The sequence below is a fragment of the Desmodus rotundus genome, chromosome 11 (genome assembly GCF_022682495.2).
Source record: "Desmodus rotundus isolate HL8 chromosome 11, HLdesRot8A.1, whole genome shotgun sequence".
Classification (NCBI taxonomy): domain Eukaryota; kingdom Metazoa; phylum Chordata; class Mammalia; order Chiroptera; family Phyllostomidae; genus Desmodus; species Desmodus rotundus.
The window spans coordinates 77,883,963-77,906,526 of record NC_071397.1 but is presented as its reverse complement, the minus strand read 5'-3'; the positions used below and the strand labels follow the sequence as shown (position 1 = coordinate 77,906,526).

The 22,564-nt window shown below is 42.2% G+C and overlaps 1 protein-coding gene across 16 annotated transcripts in view; it reads left to right on the top strand.

Moving 5' to 3' along the window:
- Positions 1 to 22,564, top strand: part of EPB41L2 (erythrocyte membrane protein band 4.1 like 2) — a 205,498-nt gene that overhangs the window by 174,367 nt on the left and 8,567 nt on the right. For 7 of the 16 annotated variants that reach the window (XM_053913804.1, XM_053913797.1, XM_053913798.1 and 4 more), the window contains 7 exons: positions 105 to 206; positions 5,214 to 5,267; positions 5,467 to 6,033; positions 7,900 to 8,022; positions 10,334 to 10,432; positions 11,482 to 11,562; positions 15,523 to 15,633. In XM_053913804.1, the coding sequence (XP_053769779.1) occupies positions 105 to 206; positions 5,214 to 5,267; positions 5,467 to 6,033; positions 7,900 to 8,022; positions 10,334 to 10,432; positions 11,482 to 11,562; positions 15,523 to 15,627 (1,131 nt within the window). In that variant the 3' untranslated portion in view covers positions 15,628 to 15,633. Of the gene's footprint in view, positions 1 to 104; positions 207 to 3,728; positions 3,897 to 5,213; positions 5,268 to 5,466; positions 6,034 to 7,899; positions 8,023 to 10,333; positions 10,433 to 11,481; positions 11,563 to 15,522; positions 15,634 to 22,564 lie in introns of all 16 variants that reach the window. The other 9 variants (XM_053913808.1, XM_053913806.1, XM_053913805.1 and 6 more) reach the window with 7 other exon arrangements.

Here is a 22,564-nt window from a genome sequence, read left to right as displayed (position 1 = left end):
TTCATCTGCTTTGTTCCGCTGACCACACAGTTGTATGTTTGGGTTGCTGTCGATGTGATGTACTTGTCTTATTTGTTGATTATGTCTATTGTTCAAAACAATAGAGAAAAGGAGACCATCTTTTCAAGGATATTTTATCCATGAAGGAGAATCGTCAGATGGCGGCAGCACCGACAGTCGAAGAAAAAGCTCAGGAGGCAGACAAGGTGTTCACCTGGCATCCTTGGATCTACTCTTGCTTTTTCCTCTTTTCCTTTTATGTCTCTTCACAGCCATAAGATACTCTTTTTTTCTTATGAATCAATCTAAACTTGCTAAAAATACTTTTTGAGCATTTCAAATGTTAAATCTCCATGTGTAGAAACAGAGGATCATTAGGTGAGATATTACAGAACAACTTTATTTGAAAACTCACAATTTGAAATGCAGGCGTATCAACCAAATTAACAAGTGACCCCTCCCCCATTTTGATATATGTGGCTGGCAGTTGGGAAACCATGATTTCTTGTGAAAATGCTCTGTTTGCACAACGCTGTGCACACTGTGGTGGTGTTAAAATAACAAATTATGTGCAATTTGGGTTACTAGTTTACTAGTTATATTTGGAAACCTTTTGAATTTTCATTTTTAAGATTTTTTAATAGGAAAAAAAGATTCTGGGGCACCATAGCACAACCCTTTGGATCTCTCTCTCTCTCTCTCTCTCTCTCTCTCTCTCTCTCTCTCTCTCTCTCTCTCTCTCTCTCTCTCTCTCTCTCTCTCTCTCTCTGCTTCTGCATATGTGAAATACCTGGCACTGCTAAGAAGTTAGCTTTCTGTTGCTTTTACATTCTTACTCTTCTGTTTCTCCCGGTTTTGCTTAGCCATCTGGTCATCCAGTGAATTCCCAGGATTACAGAGCTTTGCGCCTGTTGCAGGAGAAAGGCAATAGACATGTGAACTAGTAATTAGAAAGTGTGGGGTACTAAAGAAGTTGGTGTTCAAGATGCAGTACAGTTTTGTGTGAGAAGGTGATTGGGAAGGCTGTTGTCCCGTTGTGGCCAGGAAGAGCTGGCATTTAAGTTGAGACCTTCTTGAGAAGGAGGTAGCTGTGAAGATTTTTCCATGAATAGGGAGGAGCAAGTACAACAGCCCAAGGCAGGAACTAGTTTAAGGAACCGAAAGACCAAATGACAAGGGCTTAGGAAAAACCAAGGAGGTCAGACCCCAGATCCTGTCAGGTCTTAAAGACCCCGTCGACATTTTGGCATTTGATGACAGGAGTCATGGGAAGCCACCGGAGCGTTTTCAACTGGGTCTGACAGAGATCCCTCTGCTGCCGGATGAGGAATGGGATACACAGGATGTGAGTGAGAGCAGAAGTCAGTAATGTGCTTTCCTCCCACAGAAGTCTAATTCTGTAAATGAGCAGAGAGTATTATCATAGTGTACAGTAGGGTGGAGAAGGAGGCAAAATAAATTGAAGGTGAAGTCTCGTTCTAAAGAAATTTGAGGTGTAGTTGAGGCGAGATACTTCTAGAATACTGCAAATGAGAAACCTAGACCAAGTGGCATATTTATGCACTTAAATGTTAGTGCGAAGTCCAAAGCCAATTAGACTCTGTAAAATGGTGACTTTAATATCACATGATTTGAAATATTGTGTACTTTTGGAAGTTTAACCTCTAGAAGCAAGTCAAATGATAGATTTGTTCAATTTAAAGTAATGTCTGTGTACTTTTTGCAGTAGGAAACTTTGGAATTTTGTTGAAGATATAAGATGCTTAAAATTATCATTTTTCTAGATGTCATGGTTTAGGAAGGTGCAATATAAAATACGATGTTGTAGAAGTTACCATTACATGAAAGTGATGTTACATGAAATTTAAACTTGGAATTTACCCACTGTTAAGGTTTATGCTTTATCTGGACTTGAAGTTACTGCTTTTTTCTTGTTCTTTTCCTTTCCAACAATATATATAGACTGTTGTAACTGCAATCATCCGTTCATCCGTTCTCACAACAAGCACTGATTTACTGCTTGCAATATATCTTTTCCCCCCAAAACTTTTCAGTATCACTAGTTGAAAGTGTGTGAGTAGTTAAGTCCACTGCAGTGTTTTGACTTGTAACAGGATATCTTAGAAATTTCTTTGTTGCATCTTCATTTTGCTACTGATTGTGCAGGATTTTTTTGATTATCTTTAAATTGTGGTCTTTAATGAAATGTAGAAGAAAACAATTATGCATGAGTGTAATTTGACCACATTTTCCAAATTTCAGTAATATGTGTTCTATAGCCTTAAAAAAGTAATAGTTTCTTGTTTAAAAGTTAATACATTGAACTTTCAAAATGGCTTTAGTTTGAATATGAACAATTCTAAGAGTAGAGTAGAAAATTGGAGACCAAATCATTTAGTCTTTAATAGGCTAATTACTCTGCGTTGTATCCTCTTATGTATTGTGAGAATTATGATATACTTAAAGTTGTGCAAAATATTCTCTCATGAGTCTAGTAGAGATTACATAGACTACAGTTTTAAAGTACTTTTGAAGATATTTTATTGAATAATTAAACGCATGGCATTTATTTAAATTCCCTAGCTATCCCTTCCTGGGAAGGACACCCTGTCCACTAACTCAACCCCTAGGGATGGTGGAAGTATGGAGATTATAATTAAAATGAATTAGCCCAGAAGCTTTTTTTCCCTTCATGAATATTGCAAATGCTTATGCACCTAGTCTTCCTTTCTCCTCCTAGTGTCCTGTGTCAAAAGGGGCATCACCAAAATGTCATTCACTCGCTCATTCATTCATTCATTCATTCATCTATCATTAGCTCAGTGAGCAGTGGGGTTTATTAGGAAGTATTCTTCCACACTTCTGACATGAGGGGGGCGCTTCACGGTGACTTTTGATGCTGGCATTTCAGGTACCCGGGACAGTCCTCAGCTATCCTGTTGTGCCGTCAGGCAGGTTAGGGACCATCACTTAAGGGCCAGAGATGTGAAGGTTAAATTTGCCATAATGGTTTTTCAGGGACAGATGATTTTAACATTGGTCACTGGGTTTTCACCTCTGAGTGTGTCTTCCTTTTTCTTGACCTGTCTTTCATTGAAAAAAGTGCTATTTCTTCATTCTGTGGCATATGTAGCATGTCTGAGGGAGTTCCTGTGGGTTGCTGTCAGATCACTTGTGCACGAAGTAATGTGGAAAAGGGAAGAGCTCGTAGGAGCTGGAATGGTTGGGGGAGGCCATGCACAAAATATGAAATATCAGGTGTACCTCAGACAGATGATAAAATTGGGAAGGGCACTGGAGCCAGGAGGATAGGGTCACCCAAGCTGTGACACAGGAATAAGTGTTTCAGGTGTAGGGGCCACTGAAGACGCCATTCTGTGCAGAAAGAGGCTCACGCTGAAGCGCTGCCTCAAGAACATACAAAATGGTGTTGATGGGTGGGGAGGTCATGCTCAGTTTGTGATTAAAGCTGTAGTGACCAGTCAAGGAGTTTTAGCTGGTTTTCATAGGTTAGAGCAATCAAAGATTCTCAAGCAGGGGGGAAAGCTGGCCTTCAGGCAAACCGCCACATACACCTGCTGCAGAATCTTGCAGAATCCTCACCTTTCTTTCAATTTATGCTGTTCTGTGATTCTTTCTTGTGTAACCTTTCCTTTCTTTCACTAGGTCACTGTTGTCTGTTCCAACTTATTGTTAACCCTTTGCTCTTCCTTTTCTGACCTCTCTAGAGCCTAGAAGAGGAGATAACATCAATTTTGTTTAGTGAAAAGGGCTTTTCCGATAGCATGAAAGCCACCTTCACCTCAGCCACCACTTGGACAGCAGAGGGCACTGTTGTGAACTGTAATGCACCTTCTGAAATGCTTTCTTCCTCGTCCTTCTCACAGTTGCCTGAGGTGCATTTTACTTTGTTTCCCCTGATTTTAAAAGCCACCTAAAGAGTGATTTTTACTTTTAAAATATTCAGGATCCCTTCTCATAAGTGCTTGCATTGGTGAAATTCATTCTTCCTGGGAGAAACATTCATGAAATAATGACTGAATTTGAACAAAGGAAAGGATACCAGCTGGATGTTCTCCTGCTGCTTTTGGGTGCACCTGCCCCACCAACCCCTGCAAAAGAAAAAAATCTCTCTAAATTCAGAGAAGCATTTAAACCACTAAAGCCTAGTTTTGGAGTTGTTGTGTATAGAAGCTAAGGATCCTTTGCAGAATTAAAAGTATTCAAAACTGTAATGTCTTTTGGGCATCTTTTGATAGTTTATCATTTAAAAAAATGGAAAAATTTGAGATGCCTGCCATACTCAGTGAAATAATTGTTTTCATTTTTTGGAATAAACCTAAGGAATTCCCTGAGCTTGGGCAGAACCCATCCGACAATTTGAAGTTAAGGAACAATAAGAACCCTCTGGCCTGTAATCATAACGGACACTTAGGTGCTGTGCTACGTAACTGGAGTGAATTTACTCCCAGCGAGTAGACGTCTGCAGGGCTGGGGTGCAGGGGTGAGCACCTCACATAACAAAGTTGGTTCGTTTTGGTTTTCAAACATGCTAGTGGAGGAGCTAAATTCTAGGAGGAAGCACTTGGAGTCATCACTGACATATACCCAAATGAAATAATACCCTTTTTACTAATCTGTTATACAGTTTGAGATGTCAGTAGCCATTTTTGGAACACCAACATTTTTATGTTAGTAGTTAGTATGAGACCCACTATAATTTTGCCGGTTAAAGCTGTTTTTTTTTTCTTCTTTTTTTTTTTTAATGAGCCAGCATAAAACAAAGGTTCCATCTTACTAGTACAATTTTTGTCTAGGAATCAGGGTTTCAGGCAGGCATTATAGTCAAATTAAGATCAAAACTGTTTGCAGAATAGGTTTTATAAGTTTTAAAATGTATAAAGTAATCAGTAAGCTTTGGTATAATTCCAGTTTTTGCCCTATCTTTTCAACTGTATAAGTAGAGCTTATAGGTATAACTATTATAATAAAAGCACTTCATTTCTTTGGGAAGATGCTGGCTGTTTTGCTTTTTTGTTTCCTTTTGTAAGCTTTTCATGTTTGTCTTGATTGTCCTTTATGTGACCTTGAGCAAAGGTTTTTGTAGATGTTGGTTCTTACTGTTCTGTCTTCGCAGTGTCAGATGTGTGCTTGGTGGGTGTCGAGGTAAAACTTTATTGATTTTGTGTCCTCGGTTGCTTTTTGTTTCGCAGAAACGCGCTCCCGAGTCAGAAGGGCCTTGCACTGGAGCCAGTGATGCTGTTAAGGTTCCCCCCTTTTCCATGTTAACACCATTGCCTGACGCTCTGACCCCCTCACGTTTTCCCCGCTTCCCTTTCAGTCAGCCATCATAATCATCTTTGTTTTCCTCCATGACATGAACGTACCATCAGTTAATTTGCGTTTCCGTCGTTTTTATTTATTCATGTATTTTTGTTTTCCCTCATCCACTTCTTTTCTGTGCAGAGTTCACATGAGACTCTGAATGTAGTGGAGGAGAAGAAGCAGGCAGAGGTTGGGAAAGACGAAAAAGTAATCACAGAAGAAATGAACGGTAAAGAGATATCACCTGGGAGTGGTCCTGGGGAGAGCCGTAAGGTGGAGCCTCTGACACAGAAAGACTCCACCTCCCTGTCTTCTGAGAGCAGCAGCAGCAGCAGCGAGAGCGAGGAGGAAGATGGGGGAGAGTACCGGCCCCACCACCGAGTGACCGAGGGCACCATACAGGAAGAGCAGGAGGAGTACGAAGAAGAGGTGGAGGAAGAGGCCGGCCGAGCAGCCAAGGTAGTAGAGAGGGAGCAGCCAGTGCCAGAAGCCAGCCCAGGCAAACAAGCAGGTGCCAGTGTAAGCACAGTAGAGACAGTGGCCCAGGAGAATGTAGTTGCCCCAAAGGTATCTGCAGAGAAGAGTGTACACGAAGGCGCCCTTAAGCAAGACGTGAGCGAAGACACAGAGGACGAGCAGCATAAAGTTAACGGAGAGGTGTCTCATGTTGACATTGATGTTATGCCACAAATTATTTGTTGTTCAGAGGTAAATGGGAGACTCAAGCGGGAGCTAAACTCTGGAGCTATTTCTCAGGTGGAGAACACCTGCCTTTCTTCTCCTGTCCTCCCAATTCTTCCCTCAGCTTTTTCGGCAAGACTCTGATTTTGGTCTCTCACGGGAGGAAGGGGAAGGCGCTGCTTTGTAGATTTTCTGCCAGCTCGGGTCAAGGTTGCTAGCTTTCCTTACTGCAACTGCATCACCTGGTCCAGTAGACTTGCCTGCAACACCGCATCATTTTTTCATTCTTGTTTCACATCTGAATTTTTCTTTGCATGTTTTGGATGCTTTCAACTTTTCCTCTTGAGTTGCACTGCTTCCTCAATACTTCCTGCCTCTTTCGTCGGTTTCATTAGAAAGTTGTATGTGTGTTGTTGAGAACGGTTGGTGTGAGTGCGTGTGCTGTTCCTGCCGTGACTGGATTTGACTCTTTGGTTCATTGTCTCTTCAACTTGAGAATTTTGGACATGGTAGCGGGCTCTGATTCCCATGGTGCTCTGAACTCAACATCTGGCAGTGATAAAAACAGTGTTTCCTGAATGCCACTGTGATTTCCGCTTGTAGATTCCAAGGATTGTATGGTTTGGTTGGAGCCTTTGCTTTCCTTTTACAGCCAGAGGCCAGGCTGCTCAATAGGAGATCACTCCTCTTATTCTGCCCCATCACGAGCTCTGGATTATTCACAAGTTGATCATATGTTTGATGGATTATCTACATGGGATCTCAGTCTTTTTTTCTCTTCAAGAAGGAGAACTTTCCTCACTCCCCTTAGACTAAGTCTTGGTCTCCAGGTGCAGCATCTCTGAATTGGAAGTTAAAGTTTTGTTGAGGGAAGACGAATATGTCTTGATTCTAAAATGAGGCGCCCACAGTGTAGAAGTTACCCACATTTGCTCTCTTTGATGATCTGGAGAATCCTGAAGTGACTTTGTCTTGAAATAGTTAAATGGATTTTTATTATGTTACTTTAAACTTCCTGGTTCTCTGCAGAGAACACACTTGCAAGAGTCTTGAAACGCTCTGAACTATTGTTTTCCACATTTACCATACGTTACACTTGGGAATTTTCTCTCAAAGTACGGTAGTATTTTGCTAGTGGTAATTAGTCTGATGCTGTATTAAACATCCGTGCTCAGCTGACTAAAATATTAACAGGCTCTGAACTTCTCCTTTAATGTTTTTAATTGTTCAAAGCAGTAATGCAATATTGGTGGACTAATTCTAGATAGACCAGTTTAATTGATGTAGCACAGAGGAAACATTGCAAGTTTTAGACAAGTATAATTGAAAACAGTTACACCTGAAGATAATCCTTCTGCAAGTGAGGTCTTGTCAGCAGAGCAAGAAGAAAAGAGCAAACGTTAGCCTAACCTGGATGGTGTACCAGTTCAAGGCCATGAGCCTTCACACAAACCATGTGGTCCTTTAAACTGCAGTAAAAATCAAGGCAGGTCACTTCACATAGTTCATTCGGGGGGGGGGGGGGGTTGTTTGTTTGTTTGTTTTTCAAATTTATCATTAGTTGCCCAAAGCTAAAGTTTTGTTTTTGTTTTGTTTTTTTTATCACTGTATACCAGGCTTGACATGTCAGTCATTTGAGAACATCAGAATTTGAAGCGTACCATAATGTATGGAGCCATTATGTTAGCTTATTCTTCTCATAGATATATGAAATTTGAAGGAAAGTGCTTTTCTTTGGTATCTCTTTTTTAGATTATTTACTTTTACTCTCTTCTTTTGTGTATGAGTGTGTGTTTGGATATACATATTTATTACAATTATTTTTGAAGGATCCATTAAGTACGTTTACTTCATTGCCTCTAGACTTCATTTTTCCCTTCCTTTTCACCTCAGCCACCCGTGGTAAAGACAGAGATGGTCACAATTTCTGATGCCTCACAAAGGACAGAAATCTCCACCAAGGAAGTCCCTATTGTCCAAACTGAGACCAAAACCATCACATATGAGTCTCCACAGGTACAAAAGCTCTAGATTTGGACTGAGTTCTTTATTACTGTGTTTCTCTTTCCATTCTGTCTTGTCCTAGTTTACCCGTTTCTGACTTTGATGTAGCTTTTTATATCTCCACTTCATAATTGTACTCGAACAGTATAATTTGTTACGCTTCTTAGAGTGAGACAGAGAACTGTAATCAAATTGGTGGCCCAGTGATTACAGGGGGGAAGCATACTCATGATTACTGAGGACAGGCACTCCCAGGCTTGTTAATGTTGTTATAAGCCATTTCCGACTTGATGTATCCAGGAGTGTTTATGTACATTTGGGAGGCAGATCATCTTAGAGTTTGTTGGATATGATGGCATTTGTGGATTAGTAGGATTTGGCATTCCCTCTCCCTGCCCCGTGCAGACAGATCCCGGCAACTCACTCTTGCTTGCCAGTATACACACATGTGCACACACACATTTGTGCTTCTCCTTCAAAAGACATACGTCCTCATTCTTATGTAAATGAGATACTATGTGTCTAAATAATCAAACTTGTGTGTATGGTTTTAGGTATTCAGACATTGTTGATTCTATAAAGATTTGAAATAAGCATTAAGGTATCTAACCTTAAGGGTAACAAAAAAAAGAAAGTATTTGTGATTTCAAAATAGAACTGTTTAGAAATTTGTACAACTATTTTCTCAACTGAGAAATTTAATATTTCTAGTAGGATTGTACCATGGTGAAGGATGGCAGATTATTATCCTCTTGAAATATATTTTAAAACATTTAATGTGTGTATGTGTGAAACATTCCTCAAAATTATTTTACATGTGATATCTTAATTGTGCATAGATCCCACATGAGCACAAACAGGTTTGTGATGATTGGGTGTGGTGGGAGAGCATGTACTCGTCTGTTTCTATGGTGATAAATGCCCTCGTAAAGAAATACATTGCAGCCTGGCTGAGTGGCTTTGTTGGTTGGAGCTTCATCCCATACACCAAAAGATCGCAGGTTCAATTCCCAGTCAGGGCACAAACCTAGGTTATGGGTTCGATCCCCAGTTGGAGTGCTCACGGGAGGCAACCGATCTATGTTTCTCTCTCACATCGATGTTTCTTTCTTTCTCTCTCCCCCTTCCTCCCTGTCTAAAATCAATAAAAATATATCCTTGGGTGAGGATTAAAAAGGGAAAAAAAATACATTGTATGAACCACGCTTCAGACAGATTTACTCTTAACTTACGGTAATAAAGGCTCTGGATCTTCTAGTTATTTTCTTGTTATTTTCTTGTTCTTTCTAGTTATTTTCATATATATATATGGTGATCTTAACATAAACTAACATTTAGTTTATGATTTTAATATAAATTAAACTGTTAATCGGCTATATTATTCCCATCGATAAACTCTAGAATTCTACCTTTTCTAGTTTCAAAGCAAACGAATTAAAACCTACTTAGATGTCTGTACAGGATAGAGATAGCACATGCATACATACTTGCATTTAAATCAAGATACATATTGAAATATGTATCTTTATACACACACACACACACATTCACAACACAAACTATTATAGGAAAAATGTCATTTAAAAATCTAGCAAACAAAATATAACCAGAGACATTGAAATTAAGAATAAGACATTGTAACAATAGCCACAGGGGAGTGGGGAGGGGATAGTGGGGAGAGGGGTCTATAGGAGCTACTATAAAGGACACAAGGACAAAATCAAGGGGGAGGGTAGAAGTGGGGGAGGGAGGTGGGACTGGCTGGGGTGGGGTGGAGGGAAGGGGAGAAAATGCAGACAATTGTAACTGAATAAAAATAAATTAATCAATTTAAAAAATCTATTAGAGATAAGCAAACCATGCTAGTTTAACCTATCCTAGTTAGGTTCTGTTGCTTAGTAATCTGAGAAAACATTCTATTTTTACCTACCTGTGCTTAAGCAACAAAGCTAGCACCTCGGGTCACTGCGGAAACATCTCTGCCGGGGTCTCTACTTTCTTTTTCAAGTTTCTGCCAATGGCTTCAGTCAGATTCTCTCTTGACCTCCTGATAGCTTTCAGTCCCACCTCCTACTCCACTCTTTTTTCTCCCTCCTCGTGTCTGGGGTTTGCCTCTCCACGTGCGTTTAGCCTTTGCTTTTACTCTGTTTAAATGCCAGCCATTCTTCTGGTCAGTAAGTTACCACGGTAAACATGAAAAGGCAGATAGCATCTTCTGCCAGCTGCAGAGATGCTAAGTGGTGCATATTCAATGGGAAGGGGTCTTCTATGACAGCATAATGGAAGTTAAGCATTGCCTTGTATTTTCTTCAACTATCCAAAGGTTGATGGCGGGGCTGCTGGTGACTCGGGCACATTACTGACCGCCCAAACCATCACATCTGATTCCATGTCGACAACAACCACCACACACATCACCAAGGTAAAGCAACCCCGGGGAATCCTAGGGAGAGGATGGTACATTGCAAACAGGATCTCTTCTGAATTGTTTCTTTGTTCCTATACACACTTCAAGTTATATGCAGATAGTGCCAGTGGAATAAAAATGCGGACGCTTAAAGTATCCAAGAAATCGGGCTCCATTGACAAATGACTTAAATCAAATTGCAATTTTGTGTAAAGGTACAAGGGGGTAAAAATGTGTTATGGATAGCTATATTTAAGAAAGCTATGGGAAAAGAAAGAATTTAATATAAGTGGAAGCACAGGTTTAGTAAGTACAAAGTGAATGACGATTATTCAAAACTTTCAGCAAGGTCTTCAAATAATGTAAATTTTCCCTCAATGATTTAAGACTCCAGGATGTCGACTTGAGGTCTACTTCCAGGTCATTGTTTAAATGTTTCACACCAGATGGCCAGTGATTCTGAAGGTGTGGTCTCTGGTCTGGAAGTGTGAAGACTGTGGCCCTGGGAGTGTTTTAAGAAGCCCTCTCAGTCCCTTGCTACAGTCATCAGATTTCTAACTCCAGCCTTACTTTCCATATCAAGAATTAAGCAGACAAAACGATAACATCAAGGTTTCCCAAACCTAAAGAAGATACTGAAATTGTTAGAATTCCTTTTAATTTTATATAAACCAAACCATTATTTCTTTTCCATTCTTGTTTTAAAAATTGACCATTGGGAATGAAGAAACTCAGAAAGTTGTACCAGAAGGTCCCAGTGATGGAACTATGTGGGTTAAATGGCAGCTGTTTCCCTTTAATGTCACCTGAATCTTCATAAATTAGTTTAAGCTTGCTTTCAGTTGAAAAATACTTACGGATGCTACAAAGTCTAACAACAGGATTCTCCATTGGGCTTAAAAATAAGGAAAGTTCCCAGAACCTCAGTTTTCCCCACTCAGTGTGCATTGCCTTACAGCGATCAGAAGATCTAGGTGTGTGTGCTCCGTCTCTGTTTTCTCTGACTGTGTGCGAACATGCTTTCATGGTTACTGTTTCCCCCTTGTTTTCTTTATGACCTTTAGACTATAAAAGGTGGAATATCTGAGACAAGAATTGAGAAACGCATCGTGATCACAGGAGATGCAGATATCGATCATGACCAGGTAAAGACCTGAGGGTCTGGTTCTGAAGTTGACTGTTTATTTTCTAAGTTTTGCACCTGTCATCTGTCTCATAAAATATATCCTGCCCCTTCTCCCGGAGCCTCCTGGTTGGATGCCCTTCCTAAGCATGGCATAAAGACCCTTCACAGCGCGGACGCAACTGTCCTTTCAGCCTTCCTAACACCGAATCAGTGCAAAATATGGATTGCTTCTTATTTCCCATGGGATTTCTGTGCACTTCAACGACAGGATTGTTGTTAACTGACCCCAAGTGCACAGAAAGCCGGGGGAAATCCTTGGGTGAGGATTCCTGGTAGCCATCAGGTATTCATGTGGGCCTGGGTCAAGGCAAGTCATCAGTTACTAAAAAGCAAATGGCAGTTTAATGATACTGACTTCAAAAAATAAGAAAAGCCACCAACTGACTTTTGCCTACTTTCAGGAACGTAAAAAAGGTTTTTTTAGAGCATTAGAAAAGTTGAGCTTTTTACCATTAATTATTGCTATTATTGGGGGCAGGAAAAGGTAGTCTAAGGACTCTCACAGAGTGAAAATTTAGCTGTATTCAGAAAAAACTTCGAAGGAGTTGTGCTTCCATTGTAACGTCGAACATAATGCCGGCGTTTAAAAGCAGGCAATGAATGGAACTGCAGGACACTTGGAGAGTAGTTCTAATTTTGGATAGCAGTCTCACGTGATGAGTTTTTGTTTTATTTTCTGAGTGATTTTAACTCAGCTTTAAAGGGGGCCAAGCCGTTTTTCCTTTACAGCAGCTCGAAGAAAAGGAAAAGGAATGTTCAGCTGACCACCCCAGCCGGAGGGCAGGGACTAATGTTCGTTACCTGGCTTTGAGCACAATATCGAACTCGGGCAAGAGAGTTTTAGAGAACAGAATTTCTCATTGCAGAAAGATGCACTGTACATGACCAAAGGAGAAGTACTGTGCCTTCAAGGAAAATGACTGTATTTTTAAATCCCTGTAGGCCTGATTTTACTTCTATATTTCATATGTACTGTTTGTATTTCCTTGGATTGTTAGAGGTTAAAGGGTTACCCGGACTCTGTATCTTGACCCGAGGGCACAGGTTCCTAGTGAATGGCCAGTACGTGTGCCTGGAAAACCAAGCCTGCAGTTCCCCACGTGGAGGATTTTTCCGCTTCTATTCACTGGTGCAATCTTGAGATCTTATGACCCGAACTCAGAGCAAAGGCATTTTTGCTTTTTTGCTGTAGGACCCTCTCTCTACAAGCATTTGTTGAATTCCTACAGTGTGCTAGGCAGGAGCCGACATTCCTTTGACGTGGTGGAAAATGAAAATTGGGGTCTTCTCACAGCCGTTGTTTCCTTTACCCCCTTTCCTCTGAACCGAGGCCCTTCCCGGCTTTTAAATGCCAATTTCCCCCTTATGGATTATCCTCAGGTTTTTATTCTATGCGCATTCTTTCGTGTTTTGGCCCGTTTTTAACTGAAAACTCAAATTCGGGCCACACTGCCTCTGAAAGACCAGTGGTGAAGACACAGTGTGAAACCTAAGTGTGCAAGGAGCGTGCGTTCCTCACTGTTGTCGCGAGGACACGCGTCTTGTTTGTCTGATGTCATGCTTCGGCCCACATTGACACCGAGGTCAGACATCCAGGTGACAACAACAGAGGTAACTTTCACATAAGTTTTTCACGTCTAATTATAAGATGGCATAAACTTCTTTAAAATAAATTTGATTGTGGCTTTTGGTATGCTTATCACTAGAAGCTCATGATGAGTTCACTTGCCCTTTAAAACCTGTAATGAGATGATGGAACTATTTAAAATTAAAGGAGAGAAATCTCCTCTCTTCCCAAAGCTGATGTTGATCAGGTAGTGTCTGTAGTATCATTGACACCTTTTTTTAGCTCCTTGCCTACAATTAAAAGAATCTGAAGAGTGGAAGGAAAAAAATGGAGTCTGTTTCATGCTGGCAAATGACAGTGGCGAGGTTTCGTAGAGCCTTGCTTTGCCAGCATCTGTGCCAGCGCCAACCCTCTAATCTTTCCTGGGAGGCGTGGACAGACAGCTGTCAGTGAAGGGCACCGAGCAAAACCCGGTTCTAATCAAATAACTTCTCAGTTTGGAAATATGATATGTTTTCTCAAAGTCTTCTGTTACCATAAGTTAACATTTAAGTTATTTAATTTCATGTACTGATACCACAGAATGAGAAGAACTAATGGCCAACTGATTTCAACTATATTTATAGATGATTATAGCAATTTTGGGGGTTCTCTGCTTTTCTAATTAAAGCGTGTTTCACACGTGTTACTTTCCCATAAGCATCATTTATGTTTTTGCTTTAAGAATTACACTGCTTTAATGTAGCTAGATCTTCGGGTGAACATAAATTCAAAAGGATCTGATAAGTTGCCTGTAGCTACATTTGGCTCCCGTCAGAGCTTGTCCTTCCCGACTTGGATTCCACGGACCCACATGGGGTAGACAGTGTTGACCATTCGGTCTCCCTCCTTCCTCTGAACACACACAAATTTAAGAGCCACTCTCCTGTTCCCAGTGCAGCCCATACACTGAAGCACTTCCTGCCTTTCTCTGAGGTAGGATCCCTGCTCTTCTCCCCGCCCCACTCTTGCCCTCTAGTCTGCCCGCTCTCCCCACCCGACAAACGTCTGTGCTCTTACCCAGATGGGAGGCTGTTCCCCAGCCCGGCTTCACTCTTGTCCTGACACAGGTCCCCTAGTACAAATTTCAGCACCCGCCAGGTATTTTCCAAGCTTCTGTTGCGAAAGTTTTTTGATGTAAAAATTTCTTTTTGTAGTTTCACCTTTTTGTGTGTGTGGAATGAGGCTCAGGGTTTTGCCCAGTAACCTTCCAGCCGACAGAAGCTGGATTCCAAACAAGAAATGCAGTTGTCCTCTTAGGCAGGAGACAGCATCAGGAAAAATTGTGCTGCTCTTTCGAGATGCATATTTTCCTCATGAGTTAGGGTGCTCTCTAGCCCCGTAGAACTCCTTTTTTGTCTTAGAGATCCATCCTAGATTTTGAGTGTTGTTCTATGGTGGTTCTTTTACTTTTCCCAAGACCTTTTTAAACATCTTTCCCCTCTGAAAAATAGGATCTTTCCACTTTTCCGCAGCGCTCACATAGCATGCACTTCCTGATGGAATGCAGAGAAACCTCATGGCTTTTCACAGCCTGGTCCAGACAAGAGAAGCAGCGGGAGGGCACCCGGGTCCCACGGCTGCCCTGCAGCCCCTCAGCAGGATGGGAAAGACCCATGAACCTGGCCTTCAGCGCTCAGCCGTAAAACAGTGATCCGTACTTTCTGACCTAAAGATTAGTCTGTCTCTGGTCTTAAGTTTTACCAATTGTATGTAATCGTCATTGCTGTGATTTTAGTAGTTCTTTGCCTTCAAGGTTTATAGATATTTTTACTGCAACATTTTAGTTCAGTAAACATTTTACTCAGACAGTTACTTGAGAGCCCAAGAGGGCAGGGGTGAGCGAGGCCTGGTCCTGCACCCTGGGGTTTCAGGCGATGGGGCAGCAGCAAGTGTGATGAGTGTACAGGGCAGGCACTGTGCTGGGTGCTGTACATCACCCCTTCCATCCTTAAAACAAGCCTGAAAATGACCTGTGCAACCTGCACAGTAGACTTAGGTTACAGGTGCGAATACTCAGGTGAGACCCGTTCTCCCCAAGTCTCAGGGTGAGGGCACGGGTGGGATTCAGAGCCAGCATGTTTCTTCCACATTATTATTTAAAAATGGACCGGAGAAGTGGGGACTTTGGGGAAATGAGAAGCATCCTCTGAAATGAACGGTGAGCCCTTTCAGATCTCCCTGCCTCCTCAAACAGAGCGGTAAAACCATCGTGGCTCAATGTGGAATCCCAAGTGATCAGTGTGCTTGTGTTTTGCATCCTGAGAAGGAGCCTATTCCTCCGCTGACAGTGCTCTCTCCTGACCCTGGCAGGCGCTGGCCCAGGCCATCAGGGAGGCCCGAGAGCAGCACCCCGACATGTCGGTCACGAGAGTGGTGGTGCACAAAGAGACTGAGCTGGAGGAAGGGGAAGACTAGGCTAAGGTAAGAGCCCCCCCGTTGTCCGGGGCCTTTCTCGTACTGATCTGTGCTTCTGAACCTACTGAGGGATGTGGAATGCACTTCTACGTCACAGTGTCTGTCTCCTGTAGCCCCATTTGTGTTTTTAGACTGTGGTATCCCCAGGTACCTCTCTGCAGATTACCTGCATAGAATCACAAACTCTCCCCCGACGGGCGTATGGTGTTAATAACTGCGGTGTATTGAGAGCTGCCAATAACTGACGTCACAGGGTGTTTTACTACTTGAAATCACACTAGTGCAGTTACCTCAATTGACGGTCATGATGGCCCTTGAGGAAGTTGCTATTGCCTTCATTTAGATGAGGGATTTTATTACAGGGGGCACAAAGGGAAAGGTGAGTTAAATCCTTTTAATGTAGATATTAATAATGATATATCAGAGAATGAACCATAAAAGGAAATGATTGCTTTGACTATATAAAAGGTAAAACTTTAATCAAATCAACAAAAACAAAAGTGAAAGATAAATGACAACATTTAATATGCCTGGCAGAGAAAGGATTAATAGCCTGAATATATTAAGAATGCTTATATGTCATCAAAAAATTTAAACACTTAAGTAGAAAAACGGGCCGAGGATCAAGTAAGTAAACCACACAGAAGCCAAGTGAACATTAACAAAAACATGGATTTATGCGCTATAGCGTAAATCAGTGTCAATTAAGAATTCAGTGTGCAAGTTCTCACTTATAAATCTGGCAAAGTTTATGTTTTTAGCCAGTGTTAGGGAGATTGAAGGAGGAAAAATATATTCGTATGCTGCTGTATAAATTAGTAATATTTTCTGGAGAACAATTTGGCAAAAACCTACATTAAATATGCCCATCACTTATACCACTTCTAAGAACTTAAATACGCAGCGATGTGTGCAAAGATTTACCTGCAGGCGTGTGCACCGCATGTTATCCCTTCTACCGTAGGGGCGGCTCGGACCTTCTGCTGCCCTCGCCGTGTGGTGACTGAACGCAGCTACTGGAGGTTGTGCTAAAGAATTCTTGACGAGATCGTAAATGTTCGTAATGACATATGTGTTCAAATTTTAAAAAGCGGGTTTTATCACACAGCACGCATACTAAGATTGCTTTTTTGTTTTTAAAATGACCCATACGTTGACCTGTCAATAGATAAATGCCCCACAGGGGTGGCTGGTCACAGACACACATCATGCACCTCGGGGCAAGGCTTTTCCATCGCAGGAAGTGGGGCGTCCAACCATTGCGCAGCCTTCTCTCTACTTTTTCATTTTTGCCAGTTTGATAGATTTGAATCTGTCATAAATCATGATGTTTTAATCTCACCAGATCTCAAACTATGTGACATTGGGCAAATCAGTGGGGATGGTTCAATCTGCCTTTCTTAACTCATAGGACTTACTATAAGGGTAGAATAAGATAATGAGTGAGAAAATTGAGAAATACTGGGTATTTCTCCTCTGAATTCTGTGAGTCAGTAGTGACCACTGTGAGTGTTACCAACACCCCACCTTCATTTGTGGCATTTTCATATGTTTTAAAATGAATTTGTTACATCAGTTGTAACAAATGGCACCTTACGTGCATTTTTGCAGTGGGGACACGCACACACATGGCCTTTGAAATCCGCCTGTCTTTGAGGTCATCTTTTATAAGCAACCTTGTTAAATATGTTTGGGGAGCTAAAGTATACTTTCACATATAAGGTGAGCAAAGTAGACTAATTTGGAAAAATTTATTCATCCATTCAAAAAAGATTTGAGTGCCAAAATGTGCTAGAGAAGGGCTAGGCAGTGAGGATTCAAGTTGTTAAAATTGGTAGAGGAAACAAATACAGACTTGAACTGTCATTTAACTCATTACTTGAGACACAGAGTTTGAGTTGAAATCTTAAGGAATAGGAGTTACCTCAGTGTCTCAAATCATTTTAGCGTCTCCATCCCCTCACCCTCCCAACCAGTTGCAGACTACATTCGAACAATTTCCTTTGCTGGTTCCATTCAAGGCTGAGAAGAGTGTGTTTCTACTGCTTCAGCTGCCTCTGGCTGCCCTGCCAGGGTTGCACAGAGGCAGCAGGTGGGCTAGGCAAAGAGCAGGACCGGGGCAGTGTCCGAACGTCAGAAAAGAGTAAAAAAACTGTGTCTGTCCCGGCTCCCCTTTTCAGAAGTGAAAAGCTCTCCTCCTGACCTCAGCTCCCCCTTTGGAGTAGTTCGACCCTGACAAAGTGTTGAAGGTGGGGGTGGGGGTGGGGGTGTGGAGCAGACAGCGAGATGGTCTTAGGACAGTCTGCACTGGACCGAACCTCCCCAGTCTGCCGTCTCAGCTGGGTGTTGGCCAGCTGTGGGGCAGAGGAGCTCAATTCAGATACTGTGAAACAGAAAACACAGAGACTTCAGAGGAGCGCTTCACTAAATCTTTGTAACCTTTTCTTTTTGTCCCCGTATGGACTGTTCTGTCTTGTCAGTTTGTCATAAATGCATATTTATGAGCCCTCAAATGGACACACAGAGTTACTGACCTGTCACCGCTGGGATGGTGTTCCAGGCAGTCCTGATCAGGAGGGAGAGGCGTGCAGGCTGGTGGTGTGGTCTGTGTGACCTCAGAACGAGTGAGCCCCAGCAGGGGGAGCTCATGACTCTGCTTCAGTTGTCTCCACCAGCTCTCTGACTCCAGGAGCACTCATTGATGTGGGGTAAAAAAGCGAACACCGTCTCCTTTTCATCTGGAAGCAGTGAGCAGCCTCTCAGCCATTCACTCATTTTGTTCATTGATTTGCTCATTATACAGCTTTAAATGGGGTGCCCATTAGATACCTTTTACTGTTTTACTGTGGAGGTTTCGAATCAAACACGGTCACATGCACAGACAATAGATCAGTAGTACCAGGGTAGTTCCAAGTTTTATGATACGTTCTCAACTGAACTTAGTGGGAACAAAAAGCAAGGTCTCTAAATCAGAATGGGGCGTCTCACTTGAGCGTCAAGGTGAGTAGGAGTTCGCTCTGTGGAGAAAGGTGTACAAGGGGGCATTCCAGGCAGGATGTGGTGCTGTGAACTTGACACTCTAGGAGCAGCGCCAAATCAGGTGTAGCTGGGTTGCAGAACCACTCGTAGGAGAGTGTTGGGAGAGGAGGGGAGCAGGGAGGCAGGGGCCCCATCACAGAGTCTTGTAAGCCGAGCTGAAGAGGCTAAACTTTTTCCTGAAAAGCTGAGGGTACGCCTCGTGTACTTGAGAGATGGTGAGTAGGTGAAGGTTTGTGACTGAGTGACTGCATGAAGGGATGCGGGTTAGTAAATTGAGTACGTGGATGAGCAGGGAAGAACTGCAGATAACACCCGGGTTTGTAGGTTCAGCAAATGAATTGATAGTGGTTCCTGTAATTTGTCACGGACTATGTGCTTTATTTTTCACATCATGTGCATTATCACCAGTCCTCTGCTCTGTCTTAAAAGTGTATGCTTTGTTCTGTGGTACTTTATAGGAGAAATCGACTGTCATTGGAATTATTGAGGAAGCTTGGAAGGGAATCTGTAAGGCCCCGTGTCTTTCACACACAATACTTGGGTAACTGGGAAGTTACCAGATAGCGGAGCATAAAGTGGAGCATAGCAGATTTGCAGGGTTCAGATCTACTCCCTAGTTGTGGGACCTGGCTGTCGTACTTCCCTTCTCTGCCTCAGTTAGCCACCTGTAAACTGTGGGTGATAATAGAACCTATAGAAGGGTCTGTTTCAAGGCAAGGTTGTAAGAACTTTTTGTAATGTATAGTCAGCCATGAATCCTTTTTTAGTCTTAAGAGCGAAATAAAAATGAAGACATTCTATCCCAGAGATGTGACTTTGAGAAACGTCTTCCATGATGCAATATAGGAGGCAGCCAAGAGTTGAGGGAGAGCAGTACAGGCTTGGATGGGGAGACGGAGAGTTGAAGGGCATCTGAATGTGCCAGCTGCTGATGAAGGCTTTGGTTTCAGTGGTGTCACCCAAGACCAGGTCAGAGTGTTGAGGCCTGGGGTACAGAGGCCACAGAAGAGGAGGAGCCAGGGGTAGGAAGAAAACAGGGAGAAAGGGTGTCAGGAAAACAGTGAGAGAGGATAACTTCAAGAAGGGGAGAGTGATCAAGTGGTGAATATGGCAAAGAAATCTAGTGACTGTGCCCTCTGAAACTGTTGGAACAACCTGGGGGCTTTGTCAGAGCTACTTCAGTCAAGAAGCAGGGACAAAGCCCTGTAACAGTTTGAAACAAAAGGGATTTTCCATGGAGAGTGCTTTCAAGAAGCTGGAAAACAGTAACAGGGCCTTTGCTTTTCTGTCCTCTCTGTCCGCCTTCATCTCAGAGGACGGAGAGCATTGCAGTAGGCTCCGCAGAGCCTCCGGAGCTCGCGCTGTGATTACTGAAAGCCTGGCAAGTCCGTCGTTCCTCAGACCCCGTTAGACGTGCCGAGTCCCAGTCCCCGAGCCACAGTAAATACGTGACTAAATTAGTGGCGTTGCTTTCTGTCCGATTTGCATTTATGAGCACCAGTATTTAAAGATAATGATGTGTTCAAACCAACATTTCAAAGTCAGGGTGATGTTCGGCGCTTCAAGATGAACTCACAAGCCAATAGGAAATTAGCATCAGCCATTAACTGACTTGACAGCAGCAAACCCCGTTGGCCAAGCCGAGCTCTAGCTAATGGTGAGCTACTCGTTTACACGGGGGCCCTGACGGCATCACCCTGTCCTCAGAAGAGGAACACAAGCCCTTTGCCTCCCGGGGACTGTTTTCAGTTCAGGAGGTCTGCAGGTGCATCCGGTGTGTTGCATGCCTAAAATGAGCGTTTTATTACAACTTAGTTTTCAGTATAATCAAGCCTAAAATGAAGGCTTCTTGTACATGGAAATAAAAAGCCATTTTGGATTTAGTGAGTTTTAAGCATAGCCAGTTTTTACCCTGGAGTGCTGTGGGATGTTCGGTTTTAATATTTATAAATCTGGCGGCTGCCGTCAGTGAGTTAGGTGCATTGTATTTGAGCTACCAGCATCTAAAGAGGCGCAGGAGCCCCTGCTTCAGTGGAGATGTGAGCACCTGTAGTCACCACCCCCCAGGGTTTGCTCGGACAAAATCGTCACCAACCTATCTTCATTGGGTTTTTTTTTCTGGTAATAAGAAAACAGAGGAGGCTTTATTTTCTTAAAAGGAAGAGACCATAGGAAATGACACTGACCCATAATTCCTTTGCTCGTAGAGATAATTCCTTTTCACTGTGCAGTTATATATGAACACATGCTCATACACACGAGCTCGCTCCTCGGTTTACACAGGCCGAGACGGTGGATTCTGTTGTTTGTCTTGCTCTTTTTCTCCACTTGCCAGTACATCGTAGATACCTTTCTTTCTCATTACCCCGTCATTTTTCAACAGCATTTGAAGGGACGCATGATGGTTCCTTAACCCCTATTTAGATTATTCCTCAGTTTTCACAAATTACACTTTTGTTTACGTTTTTGTGTATTCATTTCATTGTTTCTCTGGGGCAAATATTTTCTAAAATCAGACTTGGTGTGCCACCAAGGGTTTTGACGTATCGCTAAATGTCTTTCTTAAAGGTTCTCAAGGTCAGATTCCCACTGGCAGTTTGAGTATCCCTGTTCCCCAAGCCCTCGCCGATGCCGAAGACTACATAATTAAAAAAAAATCTTTCCCAATCTCATAAGGAAAGAGTATTTCCCCTTCGTTTTTAAATTGCGAGGAAAGGAGCATTTTAATTGCATTTTTTACTTTATTTTGCTCATTGCTAGTGAGGCTGAAATACACATGCACATAAATACACGCACAACCTGTGTATCTTTGAATTACCAGTTTGTGTCCTGTGTCCGTTTTTCCATTCAGGCATTTGTTATCATTTATCTCTTACAGATTTAAGGTTATTAATCCCATACAAGTGCTGCATAGTTTCCCCAGCTTTTTATTCATGTTGATGGTGAAAAATGTCACCAATAAGGGGAAAGATGGGCAAGACAAAATCTGCAAGTTGAAGACATGCATGCAGGGCATATCTAGAGTTTTCTTTTTTAGCCAAAGCAGTTTTTTTTAGAATTTGAATTAATTATTAATGCCTCAGATGAGAAGACGTCCAGCCATTTTAGCAACGTCAGAAGCTCCAACAACACTGAGCCTGCTCTCTCTCAGGGCGGCAGTGGTGAGTAGGGGCTGCCACCCTCGCGCAGGGAGGAGCTCCAAGTCCCCAGCGTTTTTTACGTTGAGGTCCTTGGCACCTGGTCTCCTAGCTCACTTGTTACCCTCCTGGTCTCTAAGGTGGGTGGAGGTAGTGGCTATTACCTTGTTATATCCTAGTCTAGGGCATATTTAATAGTATGGACATTGAAAAGATGAAAAGCATATTAAATTTAAAAGTACATATAGAGCATCTTCTCTCACCCCATCCTTTTTAATGAGGAAAAAGAATTCTAGAGATTAATTTGACATAGTTATGCTCAAGAATCATAAAATATTGTCCACTTGTGGAGCTAAGTATAATTTCATTTGTCTCAAGAACTTCCCTAATGTTGGACATCCAGATACTATTTTTTGAACATACAAATTTTTGTGTGGCCGTAGGAGGGAATTCTGCTGTGGCAACTAGTTAATAAGTTTGTGTGTTTATGTATGTATTTTTAAGATAACTCATGAGGATTACATTCCAAGGACACATTAGCCCTATGTTTGTTTAACTCTCGCGCATCAGAATAGTTGTTAGCGTTAGAGCAAGTGGGAATCAAGACCTGTTCTGTTCAGTGTCGGTAGCCAGTACCCAGTGTGGCTGTTGGGGATTTGAAATGTGCCCATACCAAGTGGGGATGTACTTCAAGTATAAAAACAACGCACTGGGTTTTAAAGATGAAAGAAAACAAGGTAAACTGCTAAGTCAGAGAATTG